At 38.5% G+C, this 25599-nt stretch overlaps 1 protein-coding gene across 1 annotated transcript in view; it reads left to right on the top strand.

The window, feature by feature from the left end:
* Positions 1-432: 432 nt before the first annotated feature.
* Positions 433-25599, top strand: part of EXD2 (exonuclease 3'-5' domain containing 2) — a gene marked incomplete at both ends in the record, with an annotated part of 29170 nt that continues 4003 nt past the window's right edge. The window contains 7 exons of the mRNA XM_084239628.1: positions 433-762; positions 7518-7774; positions 12576-12702; positions 21672-22003; positions 23118-23224; positions 23461-23596; positions 24716-25072. Of these exons, the coding sequence (XP_084095754.1) occupies positions 433-762; positions 7518-7774; positions 12576-12702; positions 21672-22003; positions 23118-23224; positions 23461-23596; positions 24716-25072 (1646 nt within the window). The remainder of the gene's footprint in view (positions 763-7517; positions 7775-12575; positions 12703-21671; positions 22004-23117; positions 23225-23460; positions 23597-24715; positions 25073-25599) is intronic.

Genomic DNA, 25599 nt, shown 5'->3' on the forward strand with positions numbered 1-25599 from the left:
TACCACCAACTTGACAATGACTAGAATTTTATTGAAAAAGCCGAAGTTTTCATTCCATTTTTAGAGATTGAAGGTTGAAAGTGCAAACCCCCGAAGGAGATCTGCTAACTAAAATTTACTCACTAATGTTAGCAAGAGTCTGACTTACTATTTTGATATATATGATTTTATATGAGTAAGGAAGCCCTGGACAGCTGGAGATAGAGCTGGAGTACTGAATGTAGAAAAATGAAAAAAATTATCAGTTTCATGTGGAAATATGTAACCATTTTTAAAGTTTTTGGGCTCATGGATTATAATAAATAGATCACTTTTTAGGGGGAAAACTTGTTTTCATGAAGGTTTATATTCTATGCATAAATACATTTTGTCATTTGTTTTGCAGATTGTGGAGTTAGTGATGTGCTTTCCTAACTAGCAGAAGAATTGAAGATGTTTAGACAGCACTTAGTGGCTTTGACAGTGACCACCCTTCTTGGCGTGGTTGTGGGGGGTTTTGTCCTGTGGAAAGGCATCCAGCGCCGGAGGAGGAGTAAAACAAACCATGTTACTCAGCAGCAATGGAAAGTGCCAGGCAGGAGAGAGCTGCCTGCTCCAGAAGAGGACCAGCTGCACGCTGGTGCCCCCAGAGCCTCATGGAAACAGAGGATCCTGGAAGCAAAGGTGGTGACTGTGTCTCAGGAGGCAGAGTGGAATCAAATTGAGCCCTTGCTTAGGAGTGAGCTAGAAGATTTTCCAGTACTTGGAATGGACTGTGAATGGGTAAGTTATAACACAGAAATTTAAAAGAAAAATCTTTTCTGTTTTTCCAAGTAGACCTTGAAATAGTCAAGTAGAGAATAAAATTAAAGGGGAATTGGCTTGTTCTCAACTTGCTTATATAAGCAGATTTTAGCAGGAGAAACTGTTTCTTGTCTCAGGATAGGAGAGTACTTACAGTCATGGATTCTGGAGATTAGACCAGTATGAGTTCCATTTTCACTACTTAGTTTTCTGTGATCTTAGACCAGCTACTTAATCTTCCTAAGTCTTGGTGACTTGTATGTAAAGATTCAAATAGATTACCCCAATAAAAACTAAAGCACAATTTTTAAAAAGATGTATTTATTTATGCATACAAGAGCTGGTGTACAGGTCAGAGCTGTGGGGGTGAGAGGATTCACCAGAGACAGAGTGGGGAGCAGAACAGGCAGACTAACTGAAATACACTGCTGAGGGGAGCAGCTGGAGAGACAGGAGAGGTCTGCTGCACCATGTGGTTCAGCTCCCTGGGGGGTCAGACAAGGGTGGGGTGCAGGGGGGTGCGGGGGAGGTATGGGGAAGATTGAAATGGTGCTGCAGTGGCTGCCAATGGCTTGATAGTGCTGAAACTTAACTCCTTGAGCCACCAGGGAGGCCCCATTTTGACTTTTGATATATATTGAACTCGCGATAGATGCCACATCTTCCTTCTGGTGTGATTACATTTCTCTGCTGCCACGGTAAAACTTGATGAAAAGTCATCCATCCTTTATCTCTGCATTCTTTCATTTCTGTTTCCCTTTCTCTTTCATTCACTTTTGAGTGTTTTTAGTTATTGTTGTTCATGTCCTTGTTCATACAGCCAGCATTTATTTAGGTTTACCAAAATGTTTACCTTTTTCTTTGCTTATCATTCCTCCTATCTCAGACTTTTTGGGGATGTTTCTCCTTAACAGTCATTCTTTAGAAGATTATTACTTGAGGACTCATCGATAATAAACTGTTAATGTTTTGAAAGTCTTTATTTTGCCCTTCATCTTGAAAGGTATTTCCACTGTGTACAGAATTCTAGTTTCAGAATTTATCATCATTTTCAAGATTGTATTCCATTGTCTTCTGACTTTCATCATTGTTCCTGTTCAAGATAACTGTCAGTTTAAGTGTTGCTTCTTTGTAGGTAGTCTAATATTTTGTAATAACTTTTACTTTTAATATCTTCTTTCTGAGTTTGTGATTCTAAAGATTCACTGTGATGAAGTTAGAGTTTGTTTTCTACTGTATTTCCACTTTCAGTATCAGCATGAGATCTGGATATGAGAATTAGTATCTTTTACCAGTTTTTTTGTTTTGTTTTTTTGTTTTTTGTTTTAATTTATTTATACAAACACTGGGTACAGTCAGAAGCGCGGGAGGATGAGAGAATTCACCAGAGCCAGAGCGGGGTGCAGAGCAGGCAGAAGGACCCAAGTACACTGCTGAGGGGAGCAGCAGGCGGCAGGCGAGGTCTGCGCGCCATGTGGGACCCTCCTCCGGTGGCCCGGGAGCAGCCGGGGATCAAACCGGTGCTGCAGAGGCTGCAGGCGGCTTTGCAACCCAGCGTTCAACCGCTGTGCTATCGGGGAGGCCCTCTTTTACCAGTTTTTAAGTTCTTTTTGAAGATTACCTTTCCCTAGTCTCCTTTTCTTCCTCCTCTAACTCCTCTGTTGCTCCCCTACCTCCTTTCTTGCTGGAATTCCATCGCTATATTCTTGATTTTTATGCTATTCTATGTGTCTGATAGTGTCTTTTGTATTTAACACATATTAGTCTCTCTGGATTCATTCTGTATAATTTCTTCAGGTCTCTTTCATAGTTTTTTTTTCCTTTAGTTTTATCCAATCTGTTATTAAACTTGTTTTTTGAGTATTTTTTAAACCTAGTTCCAGAAACAAAATAAATAGCCAAATGAACAGCAGAGAAACTAGAAACTAGGTCAAGAAACAGGAGACTGCTAGTGCTCAAATGCGCCCCTTGTGTCGCCTTACAATCGTTTTCCTCTCCTAAGGTTATCATTATCCTGATTTCATGACACTCACTTTCTTGTTTTTCTTTATACTCTTACTACTTAAATATGCATACCTAAGCACCATAATTTAGCTTTGTCTGTTTGCTTGAGATCTACTCCCTTTTCTTACTATTAACTTCTCCCTTCCCATTAGGAAGTATCAACAGTGCTCTCTCTAAAGTAGAGTTTACATTCTCTGCATTTCCTTTACTTCCTCCCTAGTGCAAATAGGGAATATTCAGCATCTCTCATTTAGACCTTTGCAATTTCTCTTGACCCTCTTCCTTGCTTGGATTCTTGTGTATCTGCAATTCCTTCTCTATACATTAATTAAAGTGATCTTTTAAAAATGCAAATCAGATCATGTCAGTACTCTACTTAAAATCTTTCTACTGCTTTAAATAAAATTCAGATGTCTTAGTTACCTACATCTTCTTAAGGACTCACATGCTTCGGACTTTCTTCACCTAGCTGATTCTGTCTCCTTCTGTAGTCTTCCCATCCTTCTTTTATTAACATCCAGCCACATTGGGCCTTTATTCTGTCACTTGACTAGGGCAAGCTCTTTCCTGTCTCAACGCCATGGCCTAAATTTAATTGATATGTTAACTCCAGAGTAGGGATGCACATTAGTTAACCTATTTCAGCCCCGATGAAACCAGATCATTTTTTATTCTCTGCTGCCTGCGTGGGGTCAGTTGAGGAGTCATGGACCTTGGCATCAAGTTTTATTAGTTATGGACTTTTAAGAATCCTGAAACTAAATGGATTGTCCACTAGTCCTTAGGGAGGAAGGAAGATTTCTAAACCTATGCTCTCTAAGTAAATCCCTGAAATACAGAAAAAAAAGGTGTTAGAAATTTTGTCTATCAATTTTTTTTTTATTTTGTAAGCATATACTTAACTTTATAATCTAGCTAGACTTGGAAGAGGATAAAAAAAAAAAAAAAACATAGACCCCAAAGAACTGTAGAGAGATCATAAAGATTATAAGATGTTTCAGGCAAATGAGGTTGAAAGGTTCCTTTCTTGAGATACAGAAGGAATATTCTGGTGGCTAAGATAAAACACAAATCAAATTTATTAGATTTGTTCACAGACAGCAATGGTGATCTTCTTGCTCATCTTGCCATTCTGGGACCCAAAGAGCTCCATGGCTTCCACAGTATTCATGCTACCCTACACTTTGGACAGACCACATACTTTCCATCCAACCATTCTGTCTTGGCAGTGTAGATGAAAAACTAGGAAGCATTTGTGTTGGGCCCAGAATTTATCATAGGCAAGATACTGGGACCTTTATTCCCTAGGATGAAATTCTCATCATCAGATTTTTCCCCACAGGTGCACCTGTCACTTGTGCTAGTATGGCATGTGAAGTCATCACCCAACACAAATTCTGTCATAATTTGTGAAAGCAAGAACTTTTATTTTTTAATTTTTTTAAAAGATTTATTTATTCATACATGAGCCAGGGTACAGGCCAGAGGCGCAAGAAGGTAAGAGAATTCACTAGAGACAGAGCAGGGAGCAGAACAGGTAGACCGACAAAGACACTGCTGAGGGGAGCAGCAGGCGAGGTAGGAGAGGTCTGCCCTGCTATGTGGGTATCTCCCTGGCTGGCCGGGAATAGAACCCACGCTGCAGAGGTTGTGGCCAGCTTCATAGCGCTGCGCTCAATCCGCTGTGCCACCGGGGAGGCCCGAAAGCAGGAACTTTTATAACGAAATGCCCTCTCCCCAGTGCTCAGAGCACAGACCTTTTCTGCTGTCTTGGAACACTAGAAACAGCTCAGACGAGACCTGGCCCACGGACCCACCTTTGGCAGCAGTGTTGAAGAATGCAAGGGGTTGACTTGACTGTGCTATGCTAGCGATCTGGCGGAGGCTGCATCTGCTTGACTGTAATGATTGTGGCACCATTCATTAGAAATGTTTACTTTCGTGTATATTTAATTATGTGTATAACAAAGTTTAGTCTACATGTATATAGTTATAAATACATATGTATATAATATATGACTCCTTATATGAATTAACTAATCAAGAAAAATCAGAATTTACTGGATTAAATATTAATGAAATTTAAATGGTTCATTTTTTTCTTTATTAAATAAAACATTGGAAAGCCAAGGGTTTCATAGTTTACTATGAGTAATAAGTGATAATTAAGACCAAAAAATTATTAGAAAGCAAAAGGGGAATATATGAGAAGTAAAGACTAGATAATCTTATTCTTTAAGCCAAATTGACTCTGCTAGAATAGTTATGCTTCCAGATCTATATCCAGTATAAATCATAAACATTTGGATTCCTAGTGGGGAAGCTGTCATTATAATACATTTGAATCTTAAGCACAATTCACTAACAGTATTAAAATGACAACTTATATATCTGCCTATGTATTTAATGTATTTTAGTCAGCAACCTGACTAAAGATGTGCAAAGATCTAGCCTTAGGAATTTGCAGTGAGTCTTATGTCAAATTAGCAGTACTATGTGTTAGTAGAGATTTATAGCTTCTTCTTGGACATATTTGGCATTATAGAGGTAGGAAATTACTCATCTTGATTTGACCTCATCTTGATTAAATGTTATAGACTAGGCACCCAAGTCAAAGGTCTATTTCATCTTGGCTGAGCCCCAAGAAATAGACACGTTAGAGGTGACACTGACATGCTTTCATTTGAGGATATGGAAATAGCATTGATAAAGTAGTGCCTGAGAAGGGAAATCAAATCCTAAGGCTTTTGTGAGTTGAAACTTGATTTAGCATTGATACAGAAGTTGAAGGTAAAGCCCCTCCCAAATTTTGGTTTTCAATAGGTATTCTTTATGATCTTGACTATTTCCTGTTTGTGATTTTGGTTACGCCAGCTCTGAAATATCTCTCTACTTTGGTATTTACCACTTAATTCCTGTGGTGTGAGCGTATGTGCATGATACTCCTATGTGGTGGTAATCCTTAAGATAGGTTTCATCCCTTACATAATTTTGCATACACGGCGGCACCTGGTCAAAGGTCTAGCACACTGATAATGTGACAGAGAACCCAACTGCCTAGATCTGGGTTCCCCATTGTTAGTTAACATTTGGGGCAGGTGATTCTTTGTTGTGAGGAACTATCCTGGACATTGTAGGATGTTTAGCAGCCTCTGGTCTGTACCTACTAGATACCAGGGTATACTAGACACCTTCAAGTTGTGACAGCCAGAAATTTCTCCAGACATTGCCAAATGTTCCATGGAATGGAGGGGTGAGGGAAGGTGGAGGGAGAACAAAATTAATCTTGGTTGAGAATTATTTTTCTTGAGAGTGGGAGATTTAGGTTCTAGATCTGACTTTGCCATTATCTCTCATTATTTAAGCAAACTACTTCACCAATAGGCCTTATGTTTTCTCTTCTGAAAAGTGAGAAGGATTGCATTTATTGAATAACCTTTGTCCCATGAACAGCTTTAGGGAATCTTTAATTAATATGAATTTTTTTTAAGATTTATTTATTTATGCATACAAGAGCTGGGGTACAGGCCAGAGATGTGGGGGGTGAGAGGAATCACCAGAGACAGAGTGGGGAACAGAACAGGCAGACTGACTGAAATACACTGAGGGGAGCAGTGGGCGAGACAGGAGAGGTCTGCTTCACCATGTGATTTCTCCCTGGGCGGCCAGGGATCGAACTCGTGCTGCAGAGGCTGCAGATTGCCTCACAGTGCAGTGCTTAACCCCTTGTGCCACCAGGGAGATCTAATTAATGTGAATTTTGTATATAAATTTTTCTGGGATAACTTCCTTAACTTTAAGCATTTTCTCCAAGTTACCTATGACCTCAAAATTTAAGAACTAGATCATTTAATATATAGTTATTTTCATTTCTTAAGGATCTTAACTTATGATAAATGTACATTTTTCTTTTATGAACAATATTTATGACCATAAAATGCTAAGAAAGTACTTCGTACTGCTAGGATTTGTTATATTAGTAGGTAACATTTATAGCACTGTTATTTCTTAACTCTCAAAAAATTGGATCTTGAGAAAGTGAGGATATGATAAATGAGTTAGTTACTAGCATGTTCATTTGGGAATCTAGATAGTGAAAAGTGTATGTTTATGACTTGGCACTCAGATCCTGACTCTTTCTTGCCACCTTAGCCTTTTAAAAGAGTATACTTAATTTGACTCTGCTAATGTATGTCCCAAAGATCCATAGTGTCTGCTGGACCCTGTTTATGAACTGTTTATTTCAGATCCTGGAATTTGGCCCTTTGTTGGGCTGCTGCTTCACAGTTTGCATTGCATTTGTTATCATAGGCTTATCCTTAGATATGAATCAAAAACTGGTCAATTGCTCTCTTTAGAAGTTAAGAATGTGCCTCATACCTTTTTTTTTTTTAAGATTTTTATTTATTTATACAAGAACCGGAGTACAGGCCAGATGCGTGGGAGGGTGAAAGGATTCGCCAGCGACAGCAGGGAACAGTACAGTCAGACTGAGGAAATACACTGCTGAGGGGAGCAGCGGGCGCGACAGGAGAGGTCTGCTGCGCCATGTGGGATTTTTGCCGGCCAGCCAGGATCAAACCGGCGCTGTAGAGGCTGCGGACAGCTTCACAGGGCTGCACCCAACCACCTGTGCCACCAGGGGAGGCCCCATACCTTTTTACTACAGTTTCATGGTGCACTTGGTGCTATGCTTGTGGATGAACCATGGCCTTGTTTTTCTGTTGCAGGTGAATTTGGAAGGCAAAGCCAGTCCTCTGTCACTCCTACAAGTAGCTTCTCCAAGTGGCTTCTGTGTCTTGGTTCGCTTGCCCAAGCTGACCTGCGGAGGAAAAACACTACCAAAAACATTATTGGACATTTTGGCAGATGGCACTGTTTTAAAAGTTGGAGTAGGATGTTCAGAAGATGCCAGCAAGCTTCTGCAGGATTATGGCCTCGTTGTTAGGGGATACCTGGACCTTCGTTATTTAGCCATGAGGCAGAGGTATGTTCTGTGAATGCTAGGCTTCCTGTAGCTGTGAGGCAAATATTTTAGTGAGATTTGTAGATTGATGAAAATCAGTAATGAACCATCTAAAATCCTGTAGAATCCTGAAGATTTTAATGTGCATATTGAATTTGTGAGAAAGTATTCCAATTTCTGAGAAAACTAGTTACTTTAAATTGGTCTTTCTAGATGAAACTTGAGTAAGGTGTGTCTCTCAGGTAAGAGTTGTAAAATGATGGGCGCTGCTGACTAAATTAGGGCCACAAGTGTTTCAGGGGATTTGTTTTCTTCCCCATATGATGTTTTAGGGAAATCTTAGTTTAAATACATCAGATTAATTGTAACAGTCTGTGTTCTTGTAATACCTAAAATTAAAATTTAAGAAAAAGAAAACAAATCTGTATTTCTAGCTTCTCTTAAAAAAATTAGACAATCTAGTTAGCTACAGTTAAACAAATTGAATTAATAAGTATGCTCTAAAGATGAGTCTCTCGCTACCCAGCCAGTTGTTGTCCTCTGGATGAGCAGGCTTATTAATTCAATTAGTCAGAGTCCACACCACTCCCATTGCAACCCACACTCATTCTGATAAGCATTTGAGTTTGTATACCCTGCTTTAGGCCAAAAATGATGGTAGACCTAGTCGCTGACTGGGAGGAAGAGAGATTTCCCTTTCCCTTGGAATTCTATTTTATGGAAATTTATTTTAACTTTTTTATGAAATCTAAATTGCCTTCTTAAGTGCATTTTCCTTTTAATAACATGCACTGAAATAGTCTCTTTTCTTGTCCCAAATAACACTGATGTTAAATGTGCAGAAATTTGACAAAGTAAAGAAAGGTGTGATTAAAATCTATGCCTATCATAATTTTTTAGTACAAAATGAAATTTTAGTTAGTAATATTGCTTATATAAATAAAACTTTTATAAGTGAAGTATCATTTTTTTCAAGTAAAACTTTAAAATATTTACTATAAAAAAATTAAAACTCTAGGGCCTCCCTGGTGGCGCAACGGGTTAAGCACCGCACTGTGAAGCAATCCGCAGCCTCTGCAGCACAAGTTCTATCCCTGGCCAGCCAGGGAGAAACCCACATGGCGAGGCAGACCTCTCCTGTCTCGCCCACTGTTCCCTCGGCAGTGTATTTCAGTCAATCTGCCTGTTCTGTTCCCCACTCTGTCTCTGGTGGATCCTCTCACCCCCCGCATCTCTGGCCTGTACCCCAGCCCCTGTATGCATAAATAAATAAATTTAAAAAAAATTAAAACTCTAGGAAAGTATGTGGAGTATAACAGCAAATGACACCTTTCCCAGACTTACCTTCCCCATTATTCTGTGCTGTTAGAGGTGTCATATGTAGTGTTGAAGGTGACTCTGCAGCAGACAGTCTGGGTGGGAGTTCCAGTGCTGCCTCCTACCAGCTATGAGAATGTCTGAAGTTACCGAACCTCACTATTCCTTAATTCCTTCCTCTGTAAAGTGAAGACAATTGTGTTCCCATGTCATAAGATGGTGTGAGAATTAAATGGGTTAAAATATGTTAAAAAATTATTAATGATGTTTGACATATATTTAGAAAGTGCTGTGTAAATTTTAACAATTAACATCATCATCTTAACTACTACCATTAGCACCATCATCATCTGATTAGTTTTTCCTTACAGATCTCTTACTCTGCAGTTACAGTCCTCTCTATGAGTATATACAAATGAGAGGTGAACCAAATTTGTTTGGCTAAATGCAGAGTCTCCAAGTGTCAATATAAAATTTGGCCAAAGCTGAATATTACTGTAAACTTCTCTAGGAATAAGAGTGAAGGGTTATAAGGCCTTTATTTTTTAACAAAATTTTATTAAAATTTTAATAATAACTTATTATTATACACTTTAGTACTAAAATTACATTTTGGACATTATGCTACAAGAAATTTGATGTTATAATACAAGAATTATACTTAGCATTATGAGCTATCGGTTTCTTCTGACATTAGCTATATGTAGTTGTTACTGGCAGTTGCCTTTGGATAAGAGCACTTTTGGAGGGGGTAATGCTGTGTTCTTCTCGTCTCACTCTATATTTTTTATTGTATGTTAACTGAAAGTGATTTTATTTTTGAGATTGTTGTACATGGTCTGGTCTAGGAATTTCTCTTTGTGAAACTTTGAAGTGGTAAAGGTAGCATTTTGTCTTTAATTCATCCCCAGGAAGTATGAAGCCTTCCCAAATAATAACATTAAGAGAATGACCTAAATGGAATTAAATAACTAAAGTTAAGTGCTACCCTTCATTGCTGATAGTTATTTTTTTCAAGAATTATGAAAAATTACATAATTGGAAAGTTACATAGCTGTTAAAAAGTGTGAAATAAGTACTTAGTGTCAGTGGAAGAAGTCGGTGATACATTAACTGAAAAGCAAGTTGCATAATAAAAAGCAAAATAAAAGTTATGGATGCTTTGGAAGTGGGCATGAGTGGTGACAAAGATCTGAAGAGGTGTGACTCTATGCCCCTAAATCATATGCAGTGTGGTAAGCCAGTGCCACCTCAGTAAAAACAAACTAGATCACTGCCTAACATATCTGGGCACTGGAAGTATAGGGTGAACCGAAAATGGCCCAAGTTACTCTCTCCAGTGTAATCTCTCTAAAGTGTGATCCTCAGAGCCTGTGTCAGAGCCCCCTAATCTGCTTATTAAAATGCAGATTCCAAGGCCATACCCCAGGCTTATCTTCAAAGTAAGTACAATTTCCAGGAGATTGTACTCTTAAAAGTATCCCACTGACTCTTGTACAACAAAAGATTGTGAAGCTTTAATCTAATAGGTAAGATAGGGATGTAAGCAGATTATTTCTATCCAAAATATACTTGGAGAAAAAAAGTAAGGTTGCATGATTTCTGGGGGGGGGAAAAAACAAATATCAAGAAACTATATTTATTCTTCCATCTAACCTTCTGTTTATTTATACATAGAAAAGTTCTAGAGGGAGCCAGAACATATTCTTATCAGTCATTTTTATTGAGGAATAGGTAGGACTATGAGAAAGAAGACTTTTACTACTATGCTTCCTTGTCTGGCTTCTTAATAATAAGCATTCATTACCTTTGATTTTTTTAGATATAAGTGACATATAACATTATATTAGTCTTAGGTGTACAACATCGTGATTTTATAACTATCAATCTATCTGTAGATATGTATTGCAAAATTATTTTCACAGTAAATTTAATTAACATCCATTCCATTTTTATAAATTTTAATAAAGCAATTTTTATGTTTCCCTCAAATCCTTAATTTCCACTAATTGAACCAACATTTTTTTTAATTTAGCGGCATTTGTAATTGGTAGATCAAAAATGATGAATTTCAGCGTTAGTAAATCTTGTTCATATAACTCCTGAAAGAGCCACAGCAAGAGAAGATTGAAAAGGATGTAACACAAAGTCCCTTCTCCTTTTTCCTTCCTTCTTTCCATTACTTCTCATACTAGCAAAATCCTTTTAGGAAAAAAAAATTAACTTACAGTTGTGGAGTTGCAAAACCAACTGCTCTGTGTTTATTTTTTTATTTTATAAATTTTTTACATAATTGAACCAAGATTTTATGTATTTTATCTAAGTATATTTGGATCTGTGTTTACTTTTTTTTAATCAGTGCTACCTTTTGGGGGTGGTGGAATCCACCAATGTACAGCTTGTTTTTGTAAGGAAAGACCTCCTTTTCTTCATCATCATAATGATTCTATTTTCTGCAGTACCTGAGGAAATCCTGCATGTTGTAACACTGGCATGAACCTCCACCTGCAAGCGTCCCAGTTTAAAACTTTCGTCTCTCACTTGGCATCCAAGAAGTCAACTCCAATTTTGTAGATCGATTCTTAATTTCACATATATCTCTTGGTTGAAGTCTCTAGTCCTCGGACAAATTCATTTTTTTCACCAACCTGCAGCTATTTTAATCAGAAAGTGAAGAGCAGAAAAAATAGGGTATTGTTTGGTTTTATTACGTCTTCACCCATGAATGAAAATAGTCTTATCTTTTTACAAATTTGAAGAGTAATACATGAATATTAACCAATTCAAATATAGAAAGATATAAAGATCTGTAACCTCCCCAAATCCTGCAGAGATAGCATCATGAAAATTTGATCAATATATTTCTAGTTATCTCTGTGTTTCCTCTCTCTATACACCTAGAATCACATACATACATTTGTTATGTAGTATATATATTTAACAAAAAGGGATCATATTATATGATTTCTTTCACAATCTCTCTTTACTTAATATGTCAAGGGCATAATGTCACCTCAGTATAGATCCACATTCTTATTTTAAATGACTGTTTAACCATTTTTCTATTGCTGGGCATTTAGGTTGTTTCCAATTCTTTGTTACTATAAATAGTACTGCACTAAAATACTGAAATTTTATGTATATTTATCCTTAGGATAAATTCCTTAAAGTAAAATTGCTGATTTAGAGAATTTTCATATTCAAAAATCTTGATAACTATTATTTAACTTTTTTTTCTTTTTCTCTTAAACCTTTTCATAAAGGTTGTAAAAAAGGTTCATGAATTTTGTATTAGACTGACTGATTCTTCAAGCTTATTCTTCCCAATATTAGATATAGTTTTTTATATGTGAAATCTGATAGATATGAAAATTGTATATAATTTGTATTTGATTTGATTTCTAATGAGATCTGTCATATTTTCATTAGCCATTTATGTCTTTTTGATTTTTCTATCATTTTCTTTTGTCCATTTTTAATATGTGATTTTATTTACTTCTTATAGAAACAATTTGCTCTGTAATGGACTTAGCCTGAAATCACTTGCTGAGACTGTTTTGAACTTTCCCCTTGACAAGTCCCTTCTACTTCGTTGCAGCAACTGGGATGCTGAGAATCTTACTGATGGCCAGGTACTTCTTGTCAGAGTAGTTGAAGAATGGAAGAGTCAATTGCTTGTGAAGTATAATTGTTTTGAAAACTCTAGTCCTCAAACATGAGATATGTATAAGTTTTGGGTGACAATGCATTAAAACAGACTCATTGTTTGATTAACTACTCAGTCTATAATAATGTAGATACCATTCAAATAAAAGGGTAAGAGCTGGAAGGAATTATGCTCAGTGAAATAAACCAGAAGGAAAAAGAAAAATATCGAATGGTTTCACTTATAGCAGGAATATAGAGAAACCAAATAAGACATCAGTGTAAAAAAAAGTAATAACAGTATAAAACACAACAAATCAAAAACAGACAATTATAAAGCAGAGACATACTGCAAGGGAGGAGGCAGGAGAGGGGTCAGAGGGAGGACAGGGGACTGAGGTGATGGTGCACGGGTACATTGGTGAAGGAAATTCTATGGGGACTATACTTGAGGGGGTGGGGGGAAGCAAATATTGTTTAAAAATGAACAATGATGTAAAAAATAAAAAAAAATTAAAATTTATAATAAAAAATAAATAAAAGGGTAAGAGACCCTGTTCTAATTTTTTTGAGCATATACGATATGTTAGATATTTTAGAAAATGTGATTTTTAATCATGAATACAGATGCATAATTTAAAACCAACGTGTTTAAGGCCTCCCTGGTGGCACAGAGGGTTCAGACGCAGCACTATGAAGCTATCTATAGCCACTACAGCATGAGTTCAATCCCCAGCCAGAGAGGAGACCCACATGGTGCGGCAGACCTCTCCTTCTGGCCTGCTGCTCTCTTCAGCAGTGTATTTCAGTCAATCTGCCTGTTCTGTTCCTCACTGTCTCTGGTGAATCTTCTCACCACTCCCTCACCTCTGGTGTGTACCCCAGTTCTTGTGTGCATAAATAAATAAATCTTAAAAAAAAAAAACAACCAAAGTGTTAACAGAACTTTTAAGAAATAGTAAGTAGTTCCCTGCCTTACTTCCCATCTACTTCTAATTGTTCTTTCTTCTCAGAGGAAACCAATTTCATTTCTTTCTGGTAATTATCATTATAGTTTTATTACATGCATATATTATTCTCTTATTTTGCTTATTATCTTCTGACTTCTTTCTGTGGAAAACATGATTTAATATTCTTTTATGTATGTATGTATTTATTTATTTTTATACAAGCACTGGGTACAGTCAGAAGCGCGGGAGGGTGAGAGAATTCACCAGAGCCAGAGCAGGGAGTAGAGCAGGCAGAAGTACCGAAGTACACTGCTGAGGGGAGCAGCGGGCGGCAGGAGAGGTCTGCGCGCCATGCGGGCCCCTCCTCCGGTGGCTGGGGAGCAGCTGGGGATGGAACCGGCCCTGCAGAGGCTGCGGGCAGCTTCGCAACCCAGCGCTCAACCGCTCCGCCACCGGGGAGGCCCAATTTAATATTCTTAAAGTTCTTCTACACTTGAAACAAATACTTATTTCCCTCTTATTCTTGCCAATATAGGTAAGTTGTCATATTTATCAGATTAACATCTACTATTAACGTTGATATTATTTATAGCTAAGCCATGTGATAAACTGCATTTTTTTTGGTCTTACACAAATTTTTGTTTTCGCAGGAGTGATACTCGTGTTTTCATTTCTTAGTTTTCTACATGTCAACTGTTTTCAAACCCATACTCTACTATCGGCCTCCTGTCAGCTCATTCTGACACATCAGGCAACCTGTTTGTTTGGTTTTCCTTTGGAGATGTCCCTTCCCTGTCATCCATCTCTTTCGGGACTGATTTCTCTCCAGCTCTGCTGCCCACCTTTCTTCCTGGATTTTTAATTACCATCATCCTGGGAATTCCTTTCACATCTCCTCTATAGTAGATCCTCTGTTTTCTAATTCATTGTCTTTTTCCTTTCTTGTCTGGGTGAAGTACATTCATAATAACTTCATGAGAAAGGGACTTTAATATATGACACCCGGTTGTTTGAAAAGATGTTGGATTCCTTCTCTACTAACCGATAGTTTGGCTGATTGTAGCATTTTAGAAATAATTTGCCTTTAGAACTTTAAAGGCAATGCTCATTGTCTTATAGCTTCCAATGTTGGTGTTCAATATGACTTGATTTTCTTTCTAGAATATCTTCTCTTTATTCTTAGTTTTTGAAAATTCATGTAGATATACATGGGCAATTGTGTGGGCAATTTTTTCGTTACAGTTTTAGAATTTACTCAACTTAATCTGGATGCTCACGTCTTTCAGGTCATGGAATTATTTTCACAATATTTCTTTGAAAACTTCCCTTGCTTTTGTTACTACAACTCATGTTATTAGCATGTTAGGATCCCTGAATTGAACTTCTTACTATCTTAGAAAAATATTTTCTCCCTGATTTCTCATATCTGTAACCTATGGAGAAATTATCTTCCAATATTTGTATTGAATTTTATTTATTTATTTTTTTAATAGAGGCATGTTATTTATTTATTTGTTTGTTTATACATGCACTGGGTACAGTCAGAAGCGCGGGAGGGTGAGAGAATTCACCAGAGCCAGAGCGGGGTGCAGAGCAGGCAGAAGGCCCAAAGTACACTGCTGAGGGGAGCAGTGGGCGGCAGGAGAGGTCTGCGCGCCATGTGGGACCCTCCTCCAGTGGCTAGGGAGCAGCCAGGGATCAAACCTGCGCCGCAGAGGCCGCGGGCAGCCTCACAACCCAGCACTCAACTGCTGTGCCTCTGGAAAGGCCCTGTATTGAATTTTAAATAATTCCTATCATATTTTTTTATTTTATTTTTTTAAGATTTATTTATTTATGCATACAAGAGCTGGGGTACAGGCCAGAGATGCGGGGGCGGGGGGTGTGAGAGGATTCACCAGAGACAGAGTGGGGAGCAAAACAGGCAGACTGACTGAAATACACTGCTGAGGGAAGCAGCGGGCAAGACAGGAGAGGTCTGCTTCACCATGTGGGTTGCTCCCTGGCCAGACGGGGATCATGCTGCAGAGGCTGCAGATTGCCTCATAGTGCGGTGCTTAACCCCTTGTGCCACTACGGAGGCCCCCTATCATATTTTTAAGTTATAAGAGCTCCTTATGTTTTCTGAATATACTCTTTAAATTAATTTTTCATTTTTGTGTAATGGATATATCTTCTATTATCTTAGAGTGTTAAAGATTTCTGAAGTTTTCTTCTTCCTGCATTGCCTTTTCCCCTCTGAGTTCCTTATTTTAAATGTTTAATTTGTCCTTTTCTTTTGCATTAAAGATTTTCTCAAATGTGTATATTCTTTACTGTTCATATTAAAGGTATTGAATAAATATATCAACTGATGAATAAATAAAATATGGTATAGGGGCCTCCCCGGTGGCGCAGCGGTTGAGCGCTGGGTTGAGAAGCTGCCCGCAGCTTCTGCAGTGCCGGTTTGATCCCCGGCTGCTCCCCAGCCACCGGAGGAGGGTCCCACATGGCGCGCAGACCTCCCCTGCCACCCGCTGCTCCCCTCAGCAGTGTACTTCGGTCCTTCTGCCTGCTCTGCTCCCCACTCTGGCTCTGGTGAATTCTCTCACCCTCCCGCGCTTCTGACTGTACCCAGTGCTTGTATAAATAAATAAATCTTAAAAAAAAAAAAAAACAACAAACAAAACGTAGGCCCCTCTTTTAAATAAAAATAAAAATAAAAATAATATATGCTATAACATGGAGTCTTGAAAATGTTATATTAAATAAAGAAGTCATTCACAAAAGATCACATATTGTATAATTCCATTTATATGAAATATTCAAAATAGACAAGTCTGTAGAGATAGACAAATTAGTAGTTGCCTAGGGCTGGGAAAACTAGGAGTTGACTGCTTACAGATGTAAAGTTTCATTTTGGGGGTGTTTAAAGTGTTCCAAAATTGGTAGTAATGGTGGTTGCAAAATGACGTAAATATGCTAAAAGTCCTGAATCCTGAAAAATCTGTAAAAGACATTTTGGAACAATATGAGATATTAGAATAGAATTGTGTATTACTGAATTTTGTCATGTTCTTGAATGTGTAATGGTGGTGTGATTATGTAGGAGGGTGTCCTTGTCCTTAGAATATATCCATGCAGGTATTTCTGGATGAATGGCATAATTCTACAATTTAACTTTGAAATATATTTTTTAATTAATTTTTTAAAATTTTAACTTTGAGATTACATTTTTATTCCTCTGTATAAGCACATGTTCTACTCACCCACTCCAAACCACCCAGGCCAGTACCCCATCTCCCTCCTCCCCACCGTCACACTTGACTCCTCCTTCCCCTCATCCCCTCTGGTAACCAGTAAATTCTTTCATCAGTGCACGATTTGTTCCTGTTGTATTGTCTGTGTATGTTTTTTGGCTATTTATATTCCGCATATGAGGGAAACCATCTGATATATATTCCACAGATGAGGGAAACCATCTTTCACTTTCTGACTTACTTCACTTAATGTAATCACCTCAAAGTCTATTACTTTTATTCCAAGGGACACTATTTCATCTTTTTATTAATAACTGTGTAGTATTGAAATGTGTTTAGCCAAATAAAATGATGTGTTTATTATAAAGAGAGATAAGCAGATGTTGACAATTGTGAATGTGAGGTGTCATTACTATTCTTTTAACTTTTCTGTAGGTTAAAAACTGTCAAAATAGTTGGGGAGGAAAAGTTCATTGTTGCCCAATTTGAAACCAAATTTGTGATCCATATTATTGTCAGAATTTAGAATTTCCAAAGATTCTTACTCTTTTTTTATCTGAAGTCATTGCTTTAATTTTAATTATAAACATAATACTTGAGATTTTAGAAAACATTGTTTAAATCTGACATTTTAAAACAGAATCATATAGTATGTGGTCTTTGTGATTGACTTCTGCAGTTACCATGTTTTGTTTTTATTTTTCAAATATTTTTTAAAGATTTGTTTACTTATGCATATAAGAACTGGGGTACAGAGGATTCACCAGAGACAGAGTGGGGAACAGAACAGACAGACTGACTGAAATACACTGCTGAGGGGAGCAGCGGGCGAGACAGGAGAGGTCTGCTCGCCATGTGGGTAGCTCCCGGGCTGGGGATGGAACTTGTGCATCAGTGGCTGCGGATAGCTTCATAGGTTGTGTCTCAACCCCTTGCACCACCAGGGAGGCTCCTGCAGTTACCATGTTTTTGTGGTTCATCCATGTTGTGGCATTTATTAGTACTTAATTTCTTTTTTGATTGCTAAGTGATACTCCATTACATTTCATCAGTTGGTGGAGTTATGAGTTGCTTCCATTTTTTGGCTGCTATGAATAATGTCACTATGAGTATCTGTGTGTCAGTTTTTACTCAGACATATGTTTTCAGTTCTCTTGGATGTATACCTAGAAACTAAATTGCTGAATCATGTAACTTTATGTTTAACTGAGGGACTATTTTCAAAAGTAGCTGCAACATTTTATATTCCAACTAGTATTGCATCAGGGTTCCAATTTTCCATATTCTTACCAATACTTATAATTACCAACACTTATTCTTACCAACACTTATAATTTATTTATATATATTTTACATCATTGTTCATTTTTGTACAATGTTTGCTTTCTCCTCAGGTGTAGTCCCCGTAGGGTTCCTACCACCAATTCACCTGCACACCATCGCCGTAGTCCTTTGTGCTCTTCCCTCCCCTGCTTTAATCCCTCTCCCTCCCACTCCCTGACAGAATGTCTCTGATTTATAGTTGCCTGTTAATTTTTTATTGTTACTATTTTTTCCCTGATCCCTTATTTTGGTTCCCTATATTCCTCCTATAAGTGAAAACATACAATATTTTTCTTTTTCCTTCTGACTTATTTCACTGAGTATAATCCCTTCCAGCTCCATCCATGTTGCTGCAAATGGTATGAGTTTATTTTTTTGATTTCTGAGTAGTATTCCATTGTGTAGTATACCACATCTTCTTGATCTAGTCATCTATTTTTGGGCATTTGAGTTGTTTCCAGACCTTACCTATTAAAAGTAGTGCTGCAATAAACATAGGGGTGCAGATCTCCTTTTGAATTAATGATTTTGCATCCTTTGGGTAGAGTCCTAGGAGTGAAATTACTGGGCCATATGGTAGCTCCATTTTTAGTAGTTTGAGGAATCTGCACAGAACTTTCCATAGTGATTGGACCAGTTTGCATTCCCACCAGCAGTGTAGAGGAGTTCTTTCTTCTCCGCATCCTCTCCAACATTTGTTGTTGCTAGTTTTTTTAATATATGTCATTCTCACTGGTGTAAGGTGATATTTCATTGTGCTTCTGATTTACATTTCCGTAGTGATGAATGATGCTAAATATATATTCATATAATACTGGCTATTTGTATATCTCCTTTGGAGAAATACCTGGTCAAATCGTTTGATCATATTTTAATTTTGTGTTTGTCCCCATATTGTTGAGTTTTAAGATTTCCTTGTATATTCTGGATATATTTCCCTTATCAGATGTATAATTTATAAATATTTTCTTGCAGTGCTGCAGGCTATTATTTACTTAAAGCTGTTTGAAGCACAAAAGTTTTTAGTTGTGAGGGCCTCCCCGGTGGCGCAGTGGTTAAGCGCTGGGTTGCGAAGCTGCCTGAAGCCTCTGCAGGACCAGTTCCATCCCCAGCTGCTCCCCGGCCACCGGAGGAGGGGCCCGCATGGTGCACAGACCTCTCCTGCCGCCCGCTGCTCCCCTCAGCAGTGTACTTCAGTCCTTCTGCCTGCTCTGCTCCCCGCTCTGGCTCTGGTGAATTCTCTCACCCTCCCTCGCTTCTGACTGTACCCAGTGCTTGTATAAATAAATAAATAAATCTTTAAAAAAAAAAGTTTTTAGTTGTGATAGATCCAGTTACCTATTTTTTCTTTTATTGCTCATGCTTTTGATATCACCTTTAAGAAATCATTGTCTAACCCAATTTATTCTTGTTTTCTTCTAAGACTCTTATGTTTTGGCTCTAAGATTTAGGCTTATGTCCACTTTTGAGTTGATTTTTGTGTGTGATATAAGGTTGGGCCCATTTTCATACTTTTGCATCTGAACATCCAGTTGTTTCAACATCAAATATATTGAAAGTGCCTTGGTTTCCTTATCATTTGAAAACAGTTTGTTAAAAATCACTGTGTATTCTTCACATTCAAGCCTTTTCTGTGGAAAACAGCTTATTGATAGATGTGTGGATTGTTGGGTCTACGTGGAAATTTTTACCCAAACTTATTTTATTCTAAAAACATTAAAAAGCCTAACTAATAGTATTGTTTGGAAGGCTTGGTTAGCAAATATAAATTAAAAGAATTTTAAAGTCCTTATACCCATTGTCAGGAAAAGATATTTTTATAATTTTGACTACTTTTATTTATGACCAGCTTGCCTATGTTGGGTGGGAGTATTGCTTATCATTATTAAATTACAGAAATGGACCCTTACAACTTTTGATTTGAAGCCTGTGTTTGAAATCTATTTGTTTTTAATATCTCATTAATAGATTTGGTAGGTAACTTCTGATTGACAGTCATATAGGTATCTTAATGAAGCTTGGTTTCAGCGGTTCTACATGATTCCTATCCCCAAAGTGAATTTCATGTATTGGTTGCCAGATCTGTAGTTACTACCTATTCCAAACTTGAGAAAAATCTGATCAACAGGTTTGGTAGTAGACAGAATAAAAGTCACTGATTTAAGGTGAGGATTTTCAAATATTTAGAGTTGTCATGTTTTTAGTGAAAACATAGACAAGGGAGGCTGTGATTTCATGAGGATTCATTACACTATCCTATTTATCTTTGGATAGTTTGAAATTCTATAAAGTTTTTAATAAAAAGCCTTTAAGAAGTACATGATAATGAGATACCATCTTACACCAGTGAGAATGGCACATATTAAAAAAACTAGCAACAACAAATGTTGGCAAGGTTGTGGAGAAAAAGGAACTCTCCTGCACTGTTGGTGGTAGTGCAAACTGGTCCAACCACTATGGAGAGCTGTGTGGAGATTTCTTGAACTACTAAACATAGAGCTTCCATATGATCCAGCAATTCCACTCCTAGGTATTTACCCAAAGGACACAGAAACATCAATTCCAAAGAGCACCTGCACCCCTATGTTTATAGCAGCACTATTTACAGTAGCTAAGCTTTGGAAACAACCCATATGCCCAAAAATAGATGACTGGATCAAGAAGATGTGGTACATATACACCATGGAATATTACTCAGCATTCAAAAAAGATAAACACATGCAGTTTGCAGCAACATGGATGGTGCTGGAAGGGAACATGCTCAGCGAAATAAGCCAGAAAAAAAAAAAGAAATATACCGGATGGTCTCACTCATAGTAGGAATCTAGAAAACTTAAATAAGGGACCAGGACAAAGAATAACTATAAGAAAGAAAATATCAAAATCAACAAACAACTATGAACCAGAGACACTCTATGGGGGGTGGGGGGTGGGGAAAGGAGGGCTTGGGGTAAAAATAAGGGGGTTGTAATTGTATAGGGAATATAAAAATAAAATTTAAATAAAAATAAATAAAAAAAAGAAGTACATGGTGCCTAGGTGATTGTACCTTTTGAATTAGAATCTGAAAGTTGGGGGCTCCCTGGTGGCACAGGGGTTAAAGATACAGTGCTATCAAGCTATCACCAGTCACCATAGTTTGAGTCCCATCCCCCCACCAGCAAGCTAACCCACATGGTGCAGCAGACCTCTCCTGTCTCACCCGCTGCTCCCCTCAGCAGTGTATTTCAGTAGATCTGCCTGTTCTCCCCACTCTGTCTCTGGTGAATACTCCCCCCCCCCATACCTCTGGCCTACACCCCAGTTCTTGTATGTATAAATAATTTTTTGAAAAAAGAAATTTTTTTAAAAATCTGAAAAGTTGTCTGTCTTTGTAATTGACTTTGAAGTCTATCTCTCTGGTTTACCTTCCAGTTTCCACTGATCTATGACTTTTCTCTTCAGGTAATTTATGCTGCCAGGGATGCCCAGATTTCAGTGGCTCTCTTTCTCCATCTTCTTGGATACCCTTTCTCTAGGAATTCAACTCTAGAAGAAAACAGTAACCACGTTGGCTGGAGGAAAGTGTTGGAGAAATGCCAGGATGTAGTTGACGTTCCATTCCGAAGCAAAAGAATTAGCAGATTGGGAGAAGAGGATAAAGGGGAAGCAACAGAATCTCAGCAAAAGTTAAGAAATAAGAAGTCTAAGAATGATGGAATGATGTCAGGCAGCCACCAAGGGAGAGACCCCAGAAAACATAAAAGAAAGCCACTGGGAGTGGGCTATTCTGCCAGGTAACTGAATTGTTCCTTGTCTACTAAAGAGTCAGTGACTCAGCCGCCAGCAAAAGGCATGATGCCTCACCTTACTTCTGGGGAGGCTTGTGTGGGAAGCAAGGAAAGCCTCTCCAGGGGTTAATTTTATTTTTTCTTTCCTTTAAGACCATTTGGAGTTCTCTTTGGCTTTATTTGTGTAGTTTTCTCCTTTTCCCCTTCTTTTATCCTTTTTTTTTTTTTTTTTATTTGACGGTTGGGGTGGAAATGAGAGCTTAATCTAACTGACCCTGATGTGAATTCAGACCTATAACTTCTCCAGTTATAAATGAGAATATAACTACTACTACCTTGCTTGGTTCATGCTAGCTGTGAAAATGAATAACATGAAGTGCCTCATACTTTTTAGGAGAAATGCATCTGATATGACTACTTAAAATGTCATCCAGCTCTAAGCCAGTGTTATTTTCTGGCCAATGAAAATTTTCCCGTACAATTTATTCCTCTATTAGAAAAAGATAACTAATAAATACTTTGGAATGAAAGTTTGGTCCCCATAGCAACGTGCCTTTAGAATTAGATAATCATATTGAAGCAAATATTGCATATAAACCAGAAATAAATCCACATGGCCATCACTGCGGGGGGAGGTGCAGCAGGTATGTAGGGTTTTGCTGTTCTCCCCCTGCGCACTGGTTGCCCAGCCGGACCTAGGGAACATTAACCCTAAAGGTCACTGCAGGGGGAGGTGCAGCAATTACTTTAGCTTAAAGTTCTTTAATTTACTTTGTTTAATCCAGTGATTACTCTGTAGAGCATTTTCTTGGTGCTGTTCCTATTTGCTTTCATAACAGAGCTGTAGAAACACTACCCAACTCACCCCCTAATGTGTCAATTCATAAGTATAAAAACTGGAATTATAAACAATTCAGGTTTGGTTGTTTCCAAGCCCACTGCAGATGGAGGAATAAACATAGTTTCTTGTCTGTTTTTTGTTTGTTTGTGTCATAAATGTAGTGTTTGACTGTCCTGTTGAAATATATTGGGTCATTCAAAAGAGAACATGGAAAGGCAACTACTGCCTTGCAACAGTTAAGCCTCTAGTTTTAGATTTCTCTCTCTCTCTTCCCTGCAGAAAATCACCCCTCTATGACAACTGCTTTCTCCATGCTCCTGATGGACAGCCCCTCTGCACTTGTGATCGAAGAAAAGCTCAGTGGTATCTGGACAAAGGCATTGGAGGTTTGAGATTCAACTGTCATGTTTGAGCTATAAAGAGGTGCTTGTGGATGCTAGCAGGTGTGGGACATAAGATAAGGGGGAGAGAGGGAAAGGTAGGAGGCAGACAGAACTTGAGACAAGTGGGGCTGATATTCACAATCGAAATAGTCATCTCTGCTAAGTCAGAGCAGAACAATTAAGGTGGTACTTCTTCCTTGGGAAGAGGTGGATAAGCACTAACACTTCTTTTCTCTAAGAGCTGGTGAGTGAAGAGCCCTTTGTGGTCAAGCTACATTTTGAACCTGCCGGAAGACCTGAATCTCCAGGAGACTATTATTTGATGGTAAAAGAGAACCTGTGTGTAGTGTGTGGCAAGAAAGACTCCTACATTCGGTGAGTGTGAGGTTGGGCTGTCCTGATTGTCTGCATATGACAGAAATTGCCTTTGTAGCCACATGCAGAGCCCTCAGGGGCTTAGTTGAATCTGCTTACTTTGGCTAAGAGATTTTTCCCTAGGGGATATCCCAGTTTTTCCCAACAGCTTCAGTTTCAAAACTCTGCCTGACCTTGTGATAATGGCTTTTGCCCCCTCCTAAGCCCAGTTCTTTGTATCTGGAATGCAATACTCTTCTCAGTAATAGTTTACTATAAAGAGAGTGGTTTCCTTTTGCTCATGAAGAACCAGAAACATGTCCCTTCAGAAGCTGTCTTTCTTTGTCCTTCTAATCCTCCCTGAGTGACTCACAGCTTTCTGAGCCTTGGTGCTTACTGTTCATGAAATTTCTGATAATCTGAAGGCACCCTCTGGAATAGTCTGGGAAGTGTATTTCTCATCATGGTCCTTACAGAATGAAAGTGAATATGCCTACTGCATCCAGGTACCCAAGGCATCTGGACTGTCTCCCTGGATTCTGTGGAATAACTCAGTTTCTTCCTTTCTCTCCTTGCAGTGAGATAAGTAGTTGTGGTTGTCAGGAGTTTTTTCTGAAAGATTAGTTCTCATTAGAAAACAATGATGGATTTTGATGAATCAAAGACATCATCTCAGAATAAGGGATTCCTCAGATGAAGGAAATTGACTTTTTCAGGGCACCAGACTTCAAAAATTTCAAGAGTATAGGTTACTTACAATTTTCTTTGAGTGATTATTTTCCAGATATTAAAGACCATTAGACTGTCTTTTTTTTTTTTCCCTCTGACATTTTTCCTTCTGGAAGCACAATCTTCTCAAAGGATGTTATTGCCTTCTCCCTACCCTTGGCCTTCCACTGAAGCCTGGTAGCAGGTGATCTGTACTGCAAGGAGAGAGGACCTTTAGGCACAGTTAGGCAGGTGGGTCAATAATGGAGTAGGTAGCATTATTACCTTTATGTAATCTCGGCTGAATTGTGGTGCCCAAGGTTTCTCAGTCATGTCTAGGCCATTGCCAAATCCTAGTAGCCTGCCTGCTACCTCTATGCATGTTCTGTGTCATATGCTAATGAGCATTACCTCCTGGATGGGTTTGTTCAGGAAGAATGTGATTCCACATGAATACCGGAAGCACTTCCCCATCGAGATGAAGGACCATAACTCCCACGATGTGCTGCTGCTCTGCACTTCCTGCCATGCCATCTCTAACTATTATGACAACCATTTGAAGCAGCAATTGGCCAAGGAGTTCCAGGCACCCATTGGCTCTGAGGAGGGCTTGCGTCTCTTAGAAGATCCTGAGCGCCGGCAGGTGCGTTCCGGGGCCAGGGCCCTGCTCAATGCTGAGAGCCTGCCTGCTGATCGAAAGAAGGAGCTGTTGCAATCACTCAGAGAGTTTTATAACACGGACACAGTCACAGATGAGATGCTTCGGGAGGCTGCCAGCCTAGAGACCAGGTACAGTTTATAGTATTCATCAGAAAAGGGACTGAGGAATAACCCCGTGACATTAGCCCTGATTACTTAGTGAGAATGCTTGTCAGGAAGAGAGCAATAGCCATTTAGGTGCAGTGTGTAGCCTCATGCTTATCCCATGAAGTATCTAATGGCATCAGATACCTTGGGGGTGGGATAGAATGACCAATTTAAATTTCCTTTCCATAGGAGACTTTTGTCTTATCCTAACCCTATACAGTCATATTCATATGTCCAGTCATTTTCATGATTAGCAAGAGGGCTCAAATGCAGTAGAATTGTACCTTATATAGTCTATGCAGAAGTAAATCTTAAAGTCAAACTTAAGATGAAAATAGCACTCAAAAAAAAAAAAACCCCATAAATCACTGAAGTTGCCCAGGTGGTACAGTATGTGTGGTTTGTGTCTCTTTTCCAACTCTGGGAATTGAGGCCAATGGATTCATATTTCCTATCTCACCTGCACTCCAGGGGATTGACCCACTGAATGGAATGCTGGCCTGAATTGC

The sequence above is a fragment of the Talpa europaea genome (assembly GCF_964194135.1).
Source record: "Talpa europaea genome assembly, chromosome: 8".
Classification (NCBI taxonomy): Eukaryota; Metazoa; Chordata; class Mammalia; order Eulipotyphla; family Talpidae; genus Talpa; species Talpa europaea.